Below are 16,764 nucleotides of genomic sequence, written 5' to 3'. Positions count from 1 at the left end.
CACCCCTGACCCTCAGGCTAAATTAGAGCCTTGGTTAGTTATCAAGCTATAGGCTGTGCTTTCCTGGTCCTGATTGTTTGATATTATAGTCAAAGTGTCTGGATACTTGTCCTTCTGTCCAACTGGTGGTTCAAAGAGGGCAGAGTTTCTGTCTTCTACACTGCTATATACTAAGCATCTGGCATTATGCCTAACACATAATAGGTACTCAACTGATACATTTCAAACATGGCAAATGTCAAACAAGAGAATAAACATACTGGTTCTAGAAGCACTGATATAAATGGGTATGGGGCGTGAGCAACTACAGGGCTTTGTTGGGTGATTATAACTCACGGGCTTGAGGAGGCTTGGGGAGGGAGGCTCGGGGAGGGAGGCTCAGAGGTGGGGGCTGGATTAGAGGCAGAGTAATGGAAGCAACCAGCTTCAATCAGTTTCCAGTCGAGCTTTCGTTATGAGGTAATGGTGGTGTTTCAAAGATTCCATAGTCATATCTGCTTTAATGATGCCTGACTGGTCAGAACAATATATTTTTTAGCCAGAATCTCTGTATGTGACTGAGTCGACAGGCACTCAGCCATGTACTGCCTTTGACAAGACTTCCTATGCAACAGAGGCTCAGAGTTAAAAACTACATTTTCCAAACTCCCTGGCAGAGTTCTGGATGCAAATTAGGTTCCAAAAATCTGATTGAGCGAATGACCATGGTGAAAGGACTCTATCCGTGGTCTTTTCTTTTTTGGCATGTGTACAAAATTTAGGGATGGCATAAAACTGGAAGGAATAACTAACATGCTGATTACAAGAATCAAGGGCTCAAGAAGATGTCAAAAGGCTGGAGAAACAGAATCTATAAGTTTACCAGGGACAAAGTTCTACACCTGAGCTCAAGCCACTAACTGCATGAGAACAGTCCTGAGGGAGGAATGGTTTAATAGTGGCCTCAAAAAAAGAGAAAAGACTTCAGATTTTAAGTTCAATTTTCAAGAAATAGGCTGGCACTGCTCAAAAAGGTGAACTGAAACTCAGAATGTATTCCTAGGAGCATCATTTTAGGAGTGAGGGAGGTTACAGTCTCAACTACCCACACACTGGTTAAACCATACTTAAAGTAATGGCATCAGTTCTAGCCCTACAGGCTACAGCTTTTCCAGAGGACAACAAACAGGATTTAAAATCGTGACTATGAGGAAGAGCTGTAAGAAACTAGGAGAATTCCCCGGAGAAGGGAAGTCTTGTATAGAAGGGACATGATAATTATATCCAATTGTTTGAAATTCTGCAGTATGGTGAAAGGAATTAAGCCTTGATTTGTATTGTTTCAAAAGACAAAGCTACAACACCACTGACAGAAGTTAGAGGAAGGTTGATTCCGGCTCAATCCAAGGAAGCACATTCTAGTTGCTAAAGTGGCCGGGAGGCTGAGATGCCTCCTTCCCTGGCATTGTGGGTGGGCATTCTCACAGCGCCTCTCCTTACTTAGTAAGCATGCAGGAGAGGGACTGTGACTATGCCCTGAGTTGGACTGCCTTTTCTCTTTCCAGTCACTTCCACATCTGGGTGGCTCTGGGATCTGCTGAGCATGGCCCTCATGCCCATCATACTGGCAGACACTATGCCTGGAGCAGTGTCACTTTGGACCATGGACCAACGCCCCAGTGAGAAAGCTGGGGCTACTGTTCATTCTCTGGTTATAAAGTCCAAAGGAAAATCATCTGCATTCCTCATGGCTGATGCTGGATACGATTATTTGTGTTTATCTTCTCTGTTACAATGCAAACTCCCTGTGGGCAGGCTCCCAGTCTGAACCATCTTTTCCACCATAATGTATACAAATAGACATAAGTGTGCCTAGACACACCTAACATTCATACACACTAGTTCCTTGTACAAAGCAGAAACTTGGAATGCAAGTATTAGACTAGATGTATATGATTTTCCTTTCAACCCAAATCAAAAGACTGAATTTTACAATGTCACTCATAGTTCAGAAAAATTATGTCATTTCAGTGTTGACCACATACCAGAAACACCTGAGGAAATTTAAAAACTACCAGCAAATGGGCTTCACTAAGACCAATTAAATAAGAATCTCTGGTGTCTGCCTACCCCTGCCCCAACCCTAATGAAAGCTAGGATGAAGAATCATTGGTTTTGCTGATAAAGAAATGAGTAAGTTTATAAATTAATACACACTAACACGATGGTCCCCAATCATTCCTGAAGATATCTTTTTTCTTTTCACATCTTATGATCTTTAGAGGAAAATGAGAAGTGGTGCTGACACTGTAGTTAAGGGGGTTTGGGGTGTGTGGCCTGGGGGTAGATTTGGAACTATTTTCAAAGTACAAAGAAGAGAATGTGGTTGTACTTGCAAACTTACAACCAATTGGGGTTGTAAATGAGATCAATTAGTTAAATATTCAGTTGTTGGCGAGGAGCTATGATGATGACAAGTCTGCTGTGGAATGTTAGGCAGCTTCTGAAATGTTATTTATGAAGGTTTAAAGTCACTTTGGAAAATGCTCAGAAAAATGAGGTTAAAATGGAAAAAGAACTCAAAATTGTTTCTATCAAAAGATATAAACTTTCCAACACTTACACAAATTATAACCGATAAGGCACAACATGGTCAAGTAAAAACAGTGAAGCTGAATGTTTCCCATGTTAAAAAAATCTGTTATGTTGGTGCAACACAATGATACAATTTCAAAGTAAACTGCCCTCTGATTCTCTGAATGACAAAAAAGGATCAACAGGTTGGAAAACTTTGTTCTACTACATGAGCTTTACACATAATTTCTTGGATGGAAAGCTATTAGAGAATCCTGCCTTATTCTCTTTGTAAAATACATATATACAATATGACATGGTACTTAGTTATTTTTATGGCGTTCGTTGTAAAATTAGGCTTATTTATGCATATGTAATGAGAATAACCTTTTTTTTTTAACTTTTAAAGAAAAGAAAATAACTTTCATACCTGGCCCAAGCAACGGCGATCGGTTAAGCTGAGTACTGGCCTGGTGCGACGGCGGTGTCTCGACCACGTTTGTGTTGTTACTGGTGGTGGTGGTGGTGGTGGTGGTGGTGCTGGCTGTGGTGCTGCTCTGGATGACAGGATTGTTCCTATCCCACATGTTTACAGTTTTGTTGTTGTAGTTGCTCGGGTCACCCCAAGCAGAAGTACCATCATCAATTTCCATTTTGCGCCGAATGGACGGTGGGGAAGGTTCTTCCCAGCCAGTGGCCTCACTGTTGTCCTTCTGTTTGACGGGCACTGGCCCCCCAATCCACCCTGTTCCTGTCTGTTTCACAGAAGCAGCTCCTCCCCAGTTACTCACATTGTTGTCTTGGGGTTTGTTGGCCCAGTTCTGCGGGGGGCCAGGCTTTAGAGACTCCCCCCAGGTGGTACCTGGATTAACCTTTGCATTTGTGCCATTGCCCCATCCGCTGGTCCCAGACCTGGTAGTATCGCTCCATCCAGACCCTGATCTACTACTGTCAGCATCCCATCCCGATCCATTCTTTTTCCCATCCCCTAAGTGTCCAAGGACAGAGGATGAATCTGTCCAATCTCCCCCTCCGGCACTCCAGGCTGGGTTAGATTTTTGTCCATCTCCCCAGTTCTGAGATTTGGGTTTTTGAGGCTCACCCCAGGTGGGTGACTTGTCCTCCTGATTGACGGTCCCACTCCAAGTATGGCCACTCCTGGCAGCAGCAGCATTATTTACAGCAGTAGAGCTTAACGAGTCCCCCCACACCCCTGGGCCACTTGGTGCTTTGTTGCTGCTGTCTCCCCACCCTGTGTTTGCTGGCACAGCAGCAGGTGGTGAGCTGACCCACCCGGATACTGAAGAGGTATTTGTACTGTTCATGATGGACCCATCGTGCTTCCCCCCTGAGTTTGAAGGCTGAGTAGCTGCACAACCCCAGGCCTCTGTCCCATTGTCATTTTTTCTCTCAGACCTAGGGGATTCTTCAAATTCCCAGGCAGTATTTTGCTTCACAGGAGTCTGTCCCCAACCAGTATTAGACAGAACTCTCGGGTCAAGATCGTCCCTTGGCAACTGGATGTGCCCTTGGTCTATAACCCCCTTCTCTCGCCTTCGGCCTTCTGTTCCTTCCCTCCCAGTGCTTCCTTCATTGTGATCACCAGAACCATCGTTGCTTCCTTCACTCGCTGTAGTTCCAGAAGACGCAGCTTTGGCCCAAGAGCTAATCTGTTCGCTGCCAGGCTGCATGGCAGGATTCTGGCTGGTAACACTAGGACTATCCCACCCTGTTGATCCTTTCCCACTGATGTCATTATTGGAATGCTGGTTTGGGGGCTTTCCCCATTCCCCACTCACACCATTAGCGGTGCTTCGGCTGGGGTGGCCCCAAGCTCCCGACTGGATATTACCAACACCATTGTTGCCACTGCCCCTTCCCCAAGCTAGTATTCCAGGACCAGCAGGAGGTCCTGAGTCCCAAGCATTTCCTCCGTTTCCTTCCTTGTGCACAGCACTGCTGGATCCATTTTGTTTAGCACTTAATGCTGAGTTCACAGTGTCTCCACTCCCCTGACTGAACCCAGAACTGCTATTTCCTGGGGCAGGGTTACTTGGGGATAGTCCCCACACAGAACTGCTTATTCCTTCACCACCTCCCCCACTGACTTGAGAAACCGATGATCCGTTAGCACCAGGAAGGCCTTGCAGGTGGGGTGGGATGATGGCCCCCATCCCAACAGCCATCCCCCAGTTTGGCAGTCCGTTTGTCTGCATTGCATTGATAGGGTTTGGTGAAGAGTTCACGGGGTTAGTGTTATTTGGTCCGTCAGTGTTAAGGTTCTGAGGTTGTACGCTGAAAGACACATTCTGAGAAGTGGACGTTTGTGGTTCTGTGCTCTCTTGCGGCAGCAAGTTTCCCCAAGCACCTAAAGTGCCTGTTGGGTTCCCATTCTGGTTGCCCAAATTTTGACCTATGGCACTGACTGGACTGCAAATACTGGAAGGGTTGCCTGGCGCCACAGCTCCTTCATGTCCAAGTACAGGCCAGGCAGCTGGGTTGGCATTAGGGTTAAGGTTAAGATTAATGCCGGCGTTGGAGTTGGAAGCACCCCAGCAACTCTGACTTCTACCATCTCCAATCACATTGTCCATTTTCCCATCCCCACCACTGACAGAGCAGGGAGCCAGGCCTGAGCTGGAGCCTGTGGCTACACCCCACACTCTGGCTGTATTTCCGTTCCCATTTGCTCCACCTGCTCCAAGAGCACTCTGATTAGAAGCGCTCTGGACGAGGGCTCCGTTGGTGCCATTACTGCCGTTTGTCTTCTGTGTATGTCCAGTGAAGTTGCCCTGGGCACCCCCTGTAGCCATGCTACTGTTCTCTGAGCCACAGTGGGAGGCAGAGTCAGTGTCTGTAGTACATTCTGAGGCAGATTCAGTCTCTACTCCTGTGATGGAAGGCCACGCCTCCTTGTCGGTCCGATCTATTATTACTTTATCCCAGCTGCAGTTGGCTTCGCTTCTATAAGTGGGCTGCTGAGCCCAGTGGGGATTTTCATAATGATCTGCCAATCCACTATGGCTGAGATCTGAAAAACATGACACAAAATTTGAAATTAGATTTTCCTCCCATTTACTGATGAATCAACTGTTAACTAGTCTTTGGGGAAGCTCTTTATTTCAGGCTTTCAATTCTGAATGACAAATGCTAAAAAATGACTTCAAGGAAAAAAGTTAGTTGTCTTCTTAACTCTCATTTAAAAAGGAGTTAATGTTTCTAAAATTACACGAATTCTTACCACTACACTACTATTATCCGTCTTGAGAAGATACACAATGCACATTAGCATGTGGGCGTCTCTGAAAGCATCTGTAGTAAAGAAAGCTGCTTAACCTGAAGGCAGCAGTTCTCACGACACTTCTAAACAGCTCAGACTCGGGGAAACACTGAGAAGACACTAAGCTCATATGGACTTTTGAAAGCAACCTGTGATTCTCTTCAAGTCCTCTAATTAGTTAGTAAGTTATATAGTGGCTACACACAGCTCTTTTAGTAGAAAAGAACTATAAAGGCAGTGCAGAGTCAGATAACTAAGAACCGACATTTTGCTGGAGGGGTAAAGGAAAGAGAAAGAGGAGGGAGAGGGAGAGGGGAAGGGAGAGAAGAGGTGGTGTTAGAGCATATTATCTTATTATTATCTCATGCTCTCAAGGATTCTAAGGGTTAGACATTTGTTTACATTCTATGCCACATTATCTGCTCTTACTAGCAATTATGGTTTATCATAGTTCCCTGTGCATTAAAAAAAAAAAAAAATCCTCAACCTTACAACCCTACAGCAGGTATCTTCTTGGGTTTCTAAGGATTCCTTCTGTACTTGCTTTCCATTTCCATAAATTATAGACTTTAATTTTGGAGAGCGCCAGAATAACTTTATATGACGTTTTCCTACAGTATACGTATCATTTCACTCTTATGATCTTTTTAAAGAATCTAGTATTTAGCAACTGCATCTTATCTCCTATGATTTCTTAATTATTTGCTTTTTTCCAACATTGCAATCAATCTTACATTCCAATAATTTTTCCAGCAGACTTGATTCACTCAAAAAAAGGTAAAAATAATGTTAAAAAATCATTTAACCTAAACATATAATAAATTCATACAACTTAGAAATCCTTGAAGGAGTTTCTTTAAATAGCATGATACACTATTCATCATGTTCTCTTCAGATTGACTTTAACGAGAAGAATTTTATTCATGAACAGTAAGTAAAACATGTTTCCAAAATAAATTCTCTTTTAAAATTCAATTGAGCTAAAGGAAAAAAAGGAAGTATGTTAAGAATTATCACTACCACTAGAAAGAACTTCTAAAGAATATATCAACCTTTAAAAAAAACAATTTTTATTGCCTGATTTTAAAGGAACATGAATTTAGAATTATGCTCTAAGTAATTCCAAAATGCAATAATTACAGATGAAAACTACAAAGGAAAAATGAAGACAGACACTATGAGACAATTAGGTTTTTTTATTGCCCAATATTAGATGTTGCTCTAGAGACCCGATTTATGACGACTTTCCCCCTTGGTTTTGCATATATGATAGAAGCTAGCTTATGTAATAACTAATTTCAAAAGATGAAATGAGCCATTTATCATTTAACATAGACAATACAATCAAGTTAAAAGGCAGGGATATCACTTGTTACCAGTTCATCCTGCTGTCTGTCATGCTGCCCTCAGGGCAGGTTATCAGGGATCGGACACTGGCCCCTTGACCAGGACGGCACCACAGCCCACACCGGGAGGCAGGAGGTTAACCTGGCTTTCCATCGTTCTCCTTTCCAGGCTGAGTGTGAGTTCAGCATTGTAAATACCTAGTATTATCTTTTCCACTCCATAAAATGCCACATTGTGAAAATATGAGCACTTTGTTTGTGCTGGTTTGCGTGAAACATTTGATGATTCCTCAGCGCCAATATGATGGACTCACACTCGGATATCATGTAGCACTTTAGAGAACATGAGTGGTATGACAGGTTTGAAAAATGTGCTTCTTTCTATCCTACATATATGAAACCTTGATGAACATGAAGGCTGGCATCACAAGCTAGAAGAGAGGGGAAAGACTAATAAATGCTGTTGGACAAAAACAGTAAAAGCGCACCCCTACCCATTTCATACAAAAAAGAAATTCTAGATGGGTTCAAAGACCGAATTATAAAGTCAAAACTTTTTTAAGCTTAACAAAGAAATATAGAAGACTATCTCTAAGATCTTGGACACTGCATCTTCTTGGAGAAGACATAAAATGTATGAGCCATAAAAAAGTGATATATGTGACTATGTTAATATTAAATCTGATTATGTGTGGCAAAAGATATCACATGCAGGAAGCAAAAAACAAGCTATACAGGGGGAAAAGATACAACAGATAATGGATGATTATCAGAATAAAGAACTCCTACAATCAATAAGAAAAAGACAAAGAACCCAACAAAAAATGGAAAAAAGATAGGAACTGGCAATTCCGAGAAAAGGAAAGCCAAATAAGCACTAATATATGACACAATCAACACCATTAACAATCGTGAAATATAATTTAAAATAATGAGCTATTTTGCACCTTGGATGGAAATGACACATGAACTTGAGAATAGGACTTGCCTCAGGGAGAGACGGGAATGGGATATCTAAATTGGTATCATTTCTACAAAGAGAGAAATGAAGCAAATACAGCAAAATATTACATTAAATCTGTACTGTGGATAGTTTTATTAGTCTCTGTACATTTTTTTCTATTTTAAAAATATTTCAAATAAATATAAAAAAAGTTAAATGCTTAAAGGTGGTATCAAAGGAGGTGATACAGATATAATTCTCGAAAGTATCCAAAGTGCCCGCAACTGAGAGGCTCCCTGGTTTGTCATCTGCTACCTGTGCTTTATTTCCACATATATTTTTAAAAACTTTATCACTCTTTGGAGTGCATAGTTATTTGGGTTTTGACAGATCAGTGGTTGTCTGATATTAACATAATCAGTCTAGCATTCTTTAGATCACCATTAACCTGGAGTATCTTTTTCACCCTTTTACTCAAAAACAAAACCAAACACAGATACACACAACAGCTTTACTGAAATATGACTGACATATAATAAACCACATATATTTAAAGTGTATGATTTGATACATTTCAATATATGTACAGAAATTTCTGCAATACCTTCATCACTATCAAGATAATGAAAATATCCATCACCCCTAAAGGTTTACTCCTGCCTCTTTGTAATCCATCCCTCCCTTGCCCACTCGTAACCCCCAGGTAAACACTGATCTGCTGTTACTATAGATTAGTTTGCATTTTCCAGAATATGATATAAATGGAACCACATAGCTTATACTCATCTTGTCAGGATAATTATTTTGAGATTTATCTATATTGTTGGTGTGAATCAATAATTTTTTTTATTACTGAGTATTATTCCTTTGTGTGGACATATTACAATATGTTTAGCCATTCATCTGTTGATGGACATTTGGGTTTTCAGCTTCTGGTAATTATGAATATAGCTGCTATAAATATTCATGTGTAGGTTTTTGTGTAAACATGTTTTAATTTCCCTAGAACAGATACCGAGGAACAAGATTGCTTGGCATACAATAAGTGTATGTTTAACTTTGTAAGAAACTGCCACACTGTTTTTCCAGAGTGGCTGTACCATTCCGCATTCCTACCATCAATGTATGAGACTTTCTTTTACTTTTAACTCTACCATTATATTTGATTATATTTGAAGTTTCCTGTAGATGACATTTAGTGAGATCATATTTTTTAATCCATTCTGAGAATTTGTCTTTTGTGTGTTTAGACCATTTGCATTTAATAGAATTATTGATTTGTTTGGATTTAAGTTCTGTTGTTTTTGTTCCTGTTTCTCATTTCCTCCTTTTGAGATAACTGAAAATTTTTGTAGTATTCCATAATTATTTATTTATTGTGATTTTGACTATATTCTTTGTATAATTTTTTAAAGTGGTTGCTCTAGGGATTACAAAACATGAAGTTAACTTTCCAAAGCCTACTTAGAATCAATATTTACAACTGGAATGTAGAAACTTTAGCAATTTTGTCTATTACTATCTACTTTCAGAGTCCTCAGATAGCTGTGTCTGCGCCCTTTAGAATTCTCTGGAGTCAATGTTGATACTTTTTTGTTTGTTTGTTTGTTTTGTTTTTTTTAGCAGGCAATCAAAACAGCTCCAAATTGTCTGTGCCACCTCGCCTTCTAAGCTAGTGTTTGAAGTGTTTGCCATGCATGCACCACTCAAAGGTTAGTCTGGGACTGGGCAGCGGTTTACATCATAGTTGAGTTTTTGAAGCCTTTGCCATGCTTCTTTGGGTCTGTTCTGCATACATGCTGCTTGACAACGGGCCTGGGACTGTACTAGTTCATGCAAAGAATAAAGAGATCCTTTTCTTCCCAGATCTATCCTCTCAGGGATTTCTCCCAAAGGCTATGGTTCCCAGAAGGCCCATTTCCTGGGTCCTCTGGTTAGAAAGATGGGTTTCTGTTATGGTCGAATTGTATGCCCCAGAACGATAGGGTGAAGTTACACCTCCCGGTCCCTGTGGATGTGGCCTTGTTTGGGAACGGAGCCTTGCAGTTCAGTCAAGTTAAAGCAAGGCTGCACTGAATAAGGGTGGGCCTGACCCGTGAGGACCGGTGTCCTCAGAAGAGGAGACACGCAGAGGAGACCAGGGTAGACGGAGGTGGACACTGGGCTGATGCAGCTCCAAGCCGAGGCGTGCCAAGGCCTGCCGACCCCGACCCCACCAGAAGCCAGGAAGAGGCAGGGAGGACTCTCCTCTGGAGCCAACAGGGACAGGCGGCCCTGAGGACCTCCAGAACCACGAGGGAAGAGATTTCCACTATTGTAAGCCAGTAAGTCTGTAGTGTGCTGCCAGGGCAGCCCTCTCAGAACTCCGGCTCCCACTGCTGTCACAGTCCCCTCGCAGGGCCGCCCTTGGGGCAAAGCAGTGAGAGAAAGAGAAAATTAACAGGTTCCTCCCACTCTTTAGGCACAGGGACCCCTTTCCCCACTTCCTCTGGTGAGAGATGAGTGTCTTCCTGGGGCTTTTCAGTGCCTGTGCCAGGCGGCTCTGGCAGTGCATCTCCATATCTGAGAACGACCCTGGGGCAGGGAAAGAAAAAGGAAAAGAGAACAAAAGACTGCCCCCTGCCCACCCCCCACCCCCACCCTGACTTACAAGGGCTCCTTTTCCCAGTCCTCTGGTCAGAAAATTAATTTCTCTGGGAGTTTTTGGTGCCTGCACCGATTTCCACAGCTTGGGCCATCCTCAAGTCAAGACCAGGGGACAAAGCAGGGAAAAAAACCCACCAGGAAACTCACTGCTCTATCAGTTGCTCTTTAAGTCTTGATTTCTCCTCCCCAATCTGCCTGTTACTATGTACTTTCAGAATCCTCAGATAGTTGCTTATTGTACTCTGTCTAAAGTTTTTTAGCTGGAAGCAGCGGATGGTTAGGCTAGTGTGGAGTTAGCTCATCGTGGCCAGTGCTGGACGCACCAGTACTGTGTTCATGTTCTTTCCTTGAATCTGGCGCCTGTCTTCCCCTTCTCTGTAAGTAGTGCCACCATTCACCTCGATGCCCATGCAAACACCTCAATTCCTCTCTTTATCTTATTCCCCACACCCAACCCACTTTTCTCTTCCTTCTGTCATCATTTGAGTCCAAGCCACCATCACTTCTGATTGAAGGCTGGTGGCAGTTTCCTGTTTTCTTTGCTTTTTCTGTTGTTCCCTTTAAAATCTATTCTCCATAGTGATACTAGAATGATCTTTCAACAACATAAATTCTCAGCATACTTAATCCGACCTCCTCTGGCCAATGACTTTATGATTGGGTTAGTTATGGTGAAGATGCAGAGCTGCACGCACAGCAGGACGTTTAGGGGCCTCCCGGCTGCAGGTCTCTCGGAGGGCCTGTTTCGGTTGCCAAAGTACCAACAGACTGAAGTACCAACCTCCCCTCGAAGACCAAAAATTAGAAAGTTTAATTTCTTGAGGTGAGTTCCTTGAGGGCACAGACAGCACCTTTTTTAGTTTTATCTACATAATGCTTGCCACATGAGGGACCCAATAAATGTTTCCTGACTGACCAAAAGAATAAATGTATAGACCCCAAATCTGAGTTCTATCTCAAGTCATCAAGTAGCTGAACAATCTGAAGTAAGTCACTTTTCAACTCTAAACAGATGATCTTGAACTATATAATCTCTAAGGTTCTCAGCTGTAATATTTATATTTTCTAGAGCTTATGTATACTTCACATTAACATGAGAATCACAAAAAAATATCAAGCAACATATTTGGCACAGTAGATCTTAACTACAGCATTAAAGCAAAGAAAGATATTTTTATATTCAAATTATTCTATTTAAAAGGAACAGAGTCAAAGACAAAGAACTGTTTAGAGATGAAAAAACCACAAAACCCAATGAGTTTTCTATAAATATTATAAAACAATTCCAACATATGCCATCCTCCTACTCAGATGATTTTGTTTTGGAATTTTCTACAAATATTAATAATCAAAATATAAAATTGTAAATAACAAGTATGAAAACCAAAAATGAGCCAAAACATTCACTGTTCAACATCAAGAGATGATAAAATAAGGGGCATTTTTGTTGCTTGTAAGAAAAATAAGCAAATCTAGGTCTCTACATTTTGAACTACTTTCTACAACATCCTAGAGAAAAAACAATTTATAAAATTTATAAAATTCTCTAGGAGGTATAAGACTGTAAGGTAAGCAATAAATTTAATATAGTAACTAAAGCAGAAAAAGGTAGAAAGAATAAAAAAGGAGAGAAAATTAGGTGGACAACTGAGGAAACCATCAATGGGCTGAAAAACACTTAAAATTCTGTACTTTCATGGAGAGTCCTTTGTCCTTAGAGCTTCACAAAAGCAACTAAGGGACAAGGACCAAACAAAGGCTAATTTTGGAATTAAGGAGATAATCCTGTAAGAAATAGGATTTTTTCATCTTTAATATAAATTAAAAAAAAATCCCAAATTTAAGAAAAAAACATTATAGGTACTGGGGTAATTTTAAGAAGCCACAGCAGGCTTTGTGCAGGTACAGAGGCGCCCAGGAGTTTTCTGGTTTCTAACGAAGTCTGTGCATTTTTGAAGGAATCATCACGGCAGCAATAAAACTCCCATTGTTCACTTCTTTCCAGAGTGGGAGACAAAGATCTCAAGTTTGGCACAGTAAGGTCAACACCAATGTGGCAATAATGGCTGGAGGCAAAGGCACTTTTCCAAAGGCTAAGTAAGCCACAATCCCAACATCAGAGGCACTTTGAGGCAAGACAAAGTCAGGCCTAGAGTCTGAGTTCCAGATAGCTCTACAACTCTTTCACTTAAAACAAAAACAAAACATTCTTCTGATATCACCCTAGCCCAAGCTAGTTCTACTAGTCCTTGAGTGGATCACTGTGTAGTCTTTTACCAGTTCGAACATCTCCTCTACCCCTCCCGCTCACTCTGAGTGTTCCCAACAATGCTCCAAGCAAAGGAGCAGGTCCTGAGTACCTCATTACCCGCTTCAAAGGGCTCTTATGCTAAAGACCTTAAGCAGCCCACAAGGCTGGCCTTGCTTCTCTTCTGGAGCCCCATTTCACACCCTGTTCTAGGCTCTAGCCAGAGGACCCTCTTTCAGTTCCTCAAGGCACCATCTGCCCCAGCGTCCCCCAAAAGACAGGGCCTTTGAAGACGCTGTCATCTGCCTGGATTCAAGCTCTATTCCTTTTCTCCTATCTCAACTCATTCCGGAAACTTCTCCTACTTAGGGCTTCCGAAACATTTGTTATAACAGCCTTCTTTTCCTTTTAATTCATTTAGGTCAAGAGCTGGCCAACTTTTCTGTAAAGGACCAGTTAGCAAACATTTTTGGCTTTGTGGGCCACACTGTCTCTGTCGCAATTACTCAATTCTGCTGCTGTACTATTGAAAGCCACCAAAGACAATAATGGAAATGAATGCACGTGGTTGGGTTCCAATAAAACTTTATGCACAAAAACAGGTAGTGGGCCAGATTTGGCTTGTGGGCCATAGCTTGCCAACCCTGATTTAGACAGTAATCTTACTGAGTGTTTTGCTAAGCAGGCCTGTACTGGGGCTATAGCAATGAGCAAAAGAGACAAACTCCTCCTCCCATGGAGCACACATTCTAGGATGAGTTACTTGTATGCTTGTTTACCTATCTCTTCCTCTAGGATGTAAACTCCACGAAGACTAGGACTACCTGTTTTTGCTTTATTTGTATCTCCAGTGCTCAAGTAGGGTTTCTGATACATAACAGACAGTGAATAAATATTTGTTGAATGAATAATTCTTATAAATACATGACAGCAGTTTGCTAGTAACATGAAAATGAATGATGTCTAAATTTTTAGGCAATTTTGAAGGCAACATTAAGGTTAAGCTTTGGTTGTCATGTTGATTCCACCTTACCTGAAGTTATTTGTAAAAAATACTTGGTTATCCAACTGTTGGAGAAGATATGGAGAAACAGAACCCTCATTCACTGCTGGTGGCAATATAAAATGCTGCAGCTGCTGTGGAAGACAGTTTGGCGGCTTCTCATGGTTCCTCAGAAAGCTAAGTATAAAACTACCATATGATTTGGTAATCCCATTACTAAATCTATATACATGAAAGAATTGAAAGCAGGGACCCAGAGAGATATTTGCAAACTGTTGTTCATAGTGGCATTATTCACAATTGCCAAAACATGGAAGCAACCCAAGTGTCCATAAACTGATGAGTAGATAAATAAAATGTGGTATATACATACAATGGATTATGAATCAGCCATAAAAATGAAGTTCTGATACACGCAACAACATGAATGAACCCAGAAGACATCATGTTGAGTGAAATAAGCCAGAAACAAAAGGATGAATATTGTCTGATCTCACTGATTTGAAATAATCCGAATAAGCACTCATAGTCAGAATCTAGAATATAGGTTACCAGAAGCTGGGGTGGGAATAGGGAATGGGAAGTTGAGGCTTAAAATATACAGGTATTCTATTTGGAATGATGGAAATGTTCTGGTAATGGGTGATGGTGATGGTAGCACAACACTGTGAATGTAATTAACAGCACTGAAATACATATATCTGAATGTGATTAAAAGGGGAAGCATTAGATTGTACATATGGTAATAATAAAAATTTAAAAAAATCCACGGGAACTACAACACACAAACAGCGAACCCTAAGTCAAAACACAGACTATAGTTAACAGTACAATTATAAAAATGTGCTATCATCAATTGTAACAAATGTTCCACACCAATGCAAGCTGTTAACACTAATTGGGTGGTATATGGGAATCCTGTATTTTACGCACGATTGTTCTGCAAATGCATAACTTCTCTATTAAAGAAAAAAAATATTTAGCTATCTATTCAGACAAAGTAATAGAAAAAGAACTGACAGTTCAAAATCTTGCCTCTTTATATAAAAAAAATATAACCCAGAGTACAAATCATCCAAACATTCTCCTCAAAAATATGTCATATCATAGAAGTCAATTTGAAGGAATGAAATTTTACTTAAGACAAAAATCCCAGAAGTTGTTCTGTCTTCTCAACCCCCCAGGACAAGCTGCGGCCTATGGTGACCCTGTGGCCTGGGACACCCTCCGTCCCAGGGGAGGAAGGAGGACTGGAACGGCCATCCCCAGTGGACGTCCCCAGTGGGCGTCCAAGCCGCTGCACAGCATTCCCGGGCTGGCCTCATCACTATGGCCATGCAGTGCTGTTTTCCTTCTTTCCCTGATTTCAGCTGCCCTCTCGTTTCCTCCTTTTTAGTTCTCTGATCACATCAAAATAACCTGAGCCTTCCAAAAATGAAAATTCAGTGGTGGTACATAGAGACACACACTATATATATATATGAAGTATAAGCTATTCTTGCATTTATTTTGCCACTGGAAAGCTTCTTTCCAAGAGCACATTCTGGGTATTTCTCTGAAAATTATGAAAACAAAAAAACTAACAAACAAAAAAACCCAAAACAAAACCAGGGACCATACCTTACTGTGAGTTATTATTTTATTATCAGAAACAATTTTAAGGTAGTACACTTTATTGTTTTCCTTTCCATTTTGGGGGATGGGCATTAACAGATGTAGGTAATTTGAATATTATTGGGACCATTGGTGAATTGTAAATGTATCAAATTTAGATAAGATGGATAATAGTATTAGATGATACAGTAGGTAATAGTAGCATATCAGTGTTAAATTTCCTGAATTTATAATTGTATTGTGATTATGTAAAAGAACATCCTTGTTTTTAGGAGATTTTTTTGGAGCAAAGGGGCATAATATATGCAATTTACTTTCAAATGCTGCTCTCACTAAACAAACAAACAAGCATATATTTGAGAAATGAGACCCAAATTGGGTGACTAACAGAAAGCCCAGGGTCAATTCATATATCACATCTCTCTGTCACCCTCAAATCCCTCTTTCCTCTGATCAGGTTGGGGAATACACCTAACAAGAACCAAGAAACCTAGGTGTTTTTTTCCCCACATCCAGAAAGTTTGGACCACTGAACTTTGTCAAAATGAATGAATCTCCCAGGGATGTAAATCTTCCTGGCAACGTGGGACATGACTCCCAGGGATGAACCTGGACCCAGCATCACGGGATTGAGAAAGCCTTCTTGATCAAAAGATGGAAGAGAAATGAAACGAAATAAAGTTTCAGTGGCTGAGAGGTTTCAAATAGAGTCAAGAGGTCATTCTGGAGGTTATTTATATGCATTATATAGATAACCCTTTTTAGTTTTTAGTGTTTTGGCATAGCTAGAAGGAAATACCTGAAACTGTTGAACTGCAACCCAGTAGCCTTGATTTCTGAAGATGACTGCATAACTATGTAGCTTACATGGTGTGATTATAAAGACCTTATGGCTCACACTCCCTTCATCCGGTGTATGGAAAGATGAGTAGAAAAATGGGAATGAAAAGTAAATGAATATTAGGTGGGCTGGGGGGATAAGATGTTTTGGGTGTTCTTCTTTGGGTGTTAGTTTTATTCCTTTCTTATTTTTTATTTTACTTATTTATTTTTGGAGTAAGGAAAATGTTCAAAAATTGATTGTGATGATGAATGCACAACTATATGATGCTACTGTGGACTGACTTTACA

The 16,764-nt window shown here is 40.9% G+C and overlaps 1 protein-coding gene across 1 annotated transcript in view; it reads right to left on the bottom strand.

Annotated features, from left to right (window-relative positions):
- The window catches only part of TNRC6C (trinucleotide repeat containing adaptor 6C), a 145,986-nt gene that overhangs the window by 47,032 nt on the left and 82,190 nt on the right, over positions 1 to 16,764 (bottom strand). The window contains 1 exon segment of the mRNA XM_037808093.1: positions 2,984 to 5,584. Coding sequence (XP_037664021.1) covers positions 2,984 to 5,584 — 2,601 coding nt within the window.

Source organism: Choloepus didactylus, chromosome 18 (assembly GCF_015220235.1).
Source record: "Choloepus didactylus isolate mChoDid1 chromosome 18, mChoDid1.pri, whole genome shotgun sequence".
Lineage (NCBI taxonomy): Eukaryota > Metazoa > Chordata > Mammalia > Pilosa > Megalonychidae > Choloepus > Choloepus didactylus.
This window is presented reverse-complemented; position numbering and strand designations above follow the sequence as displayed.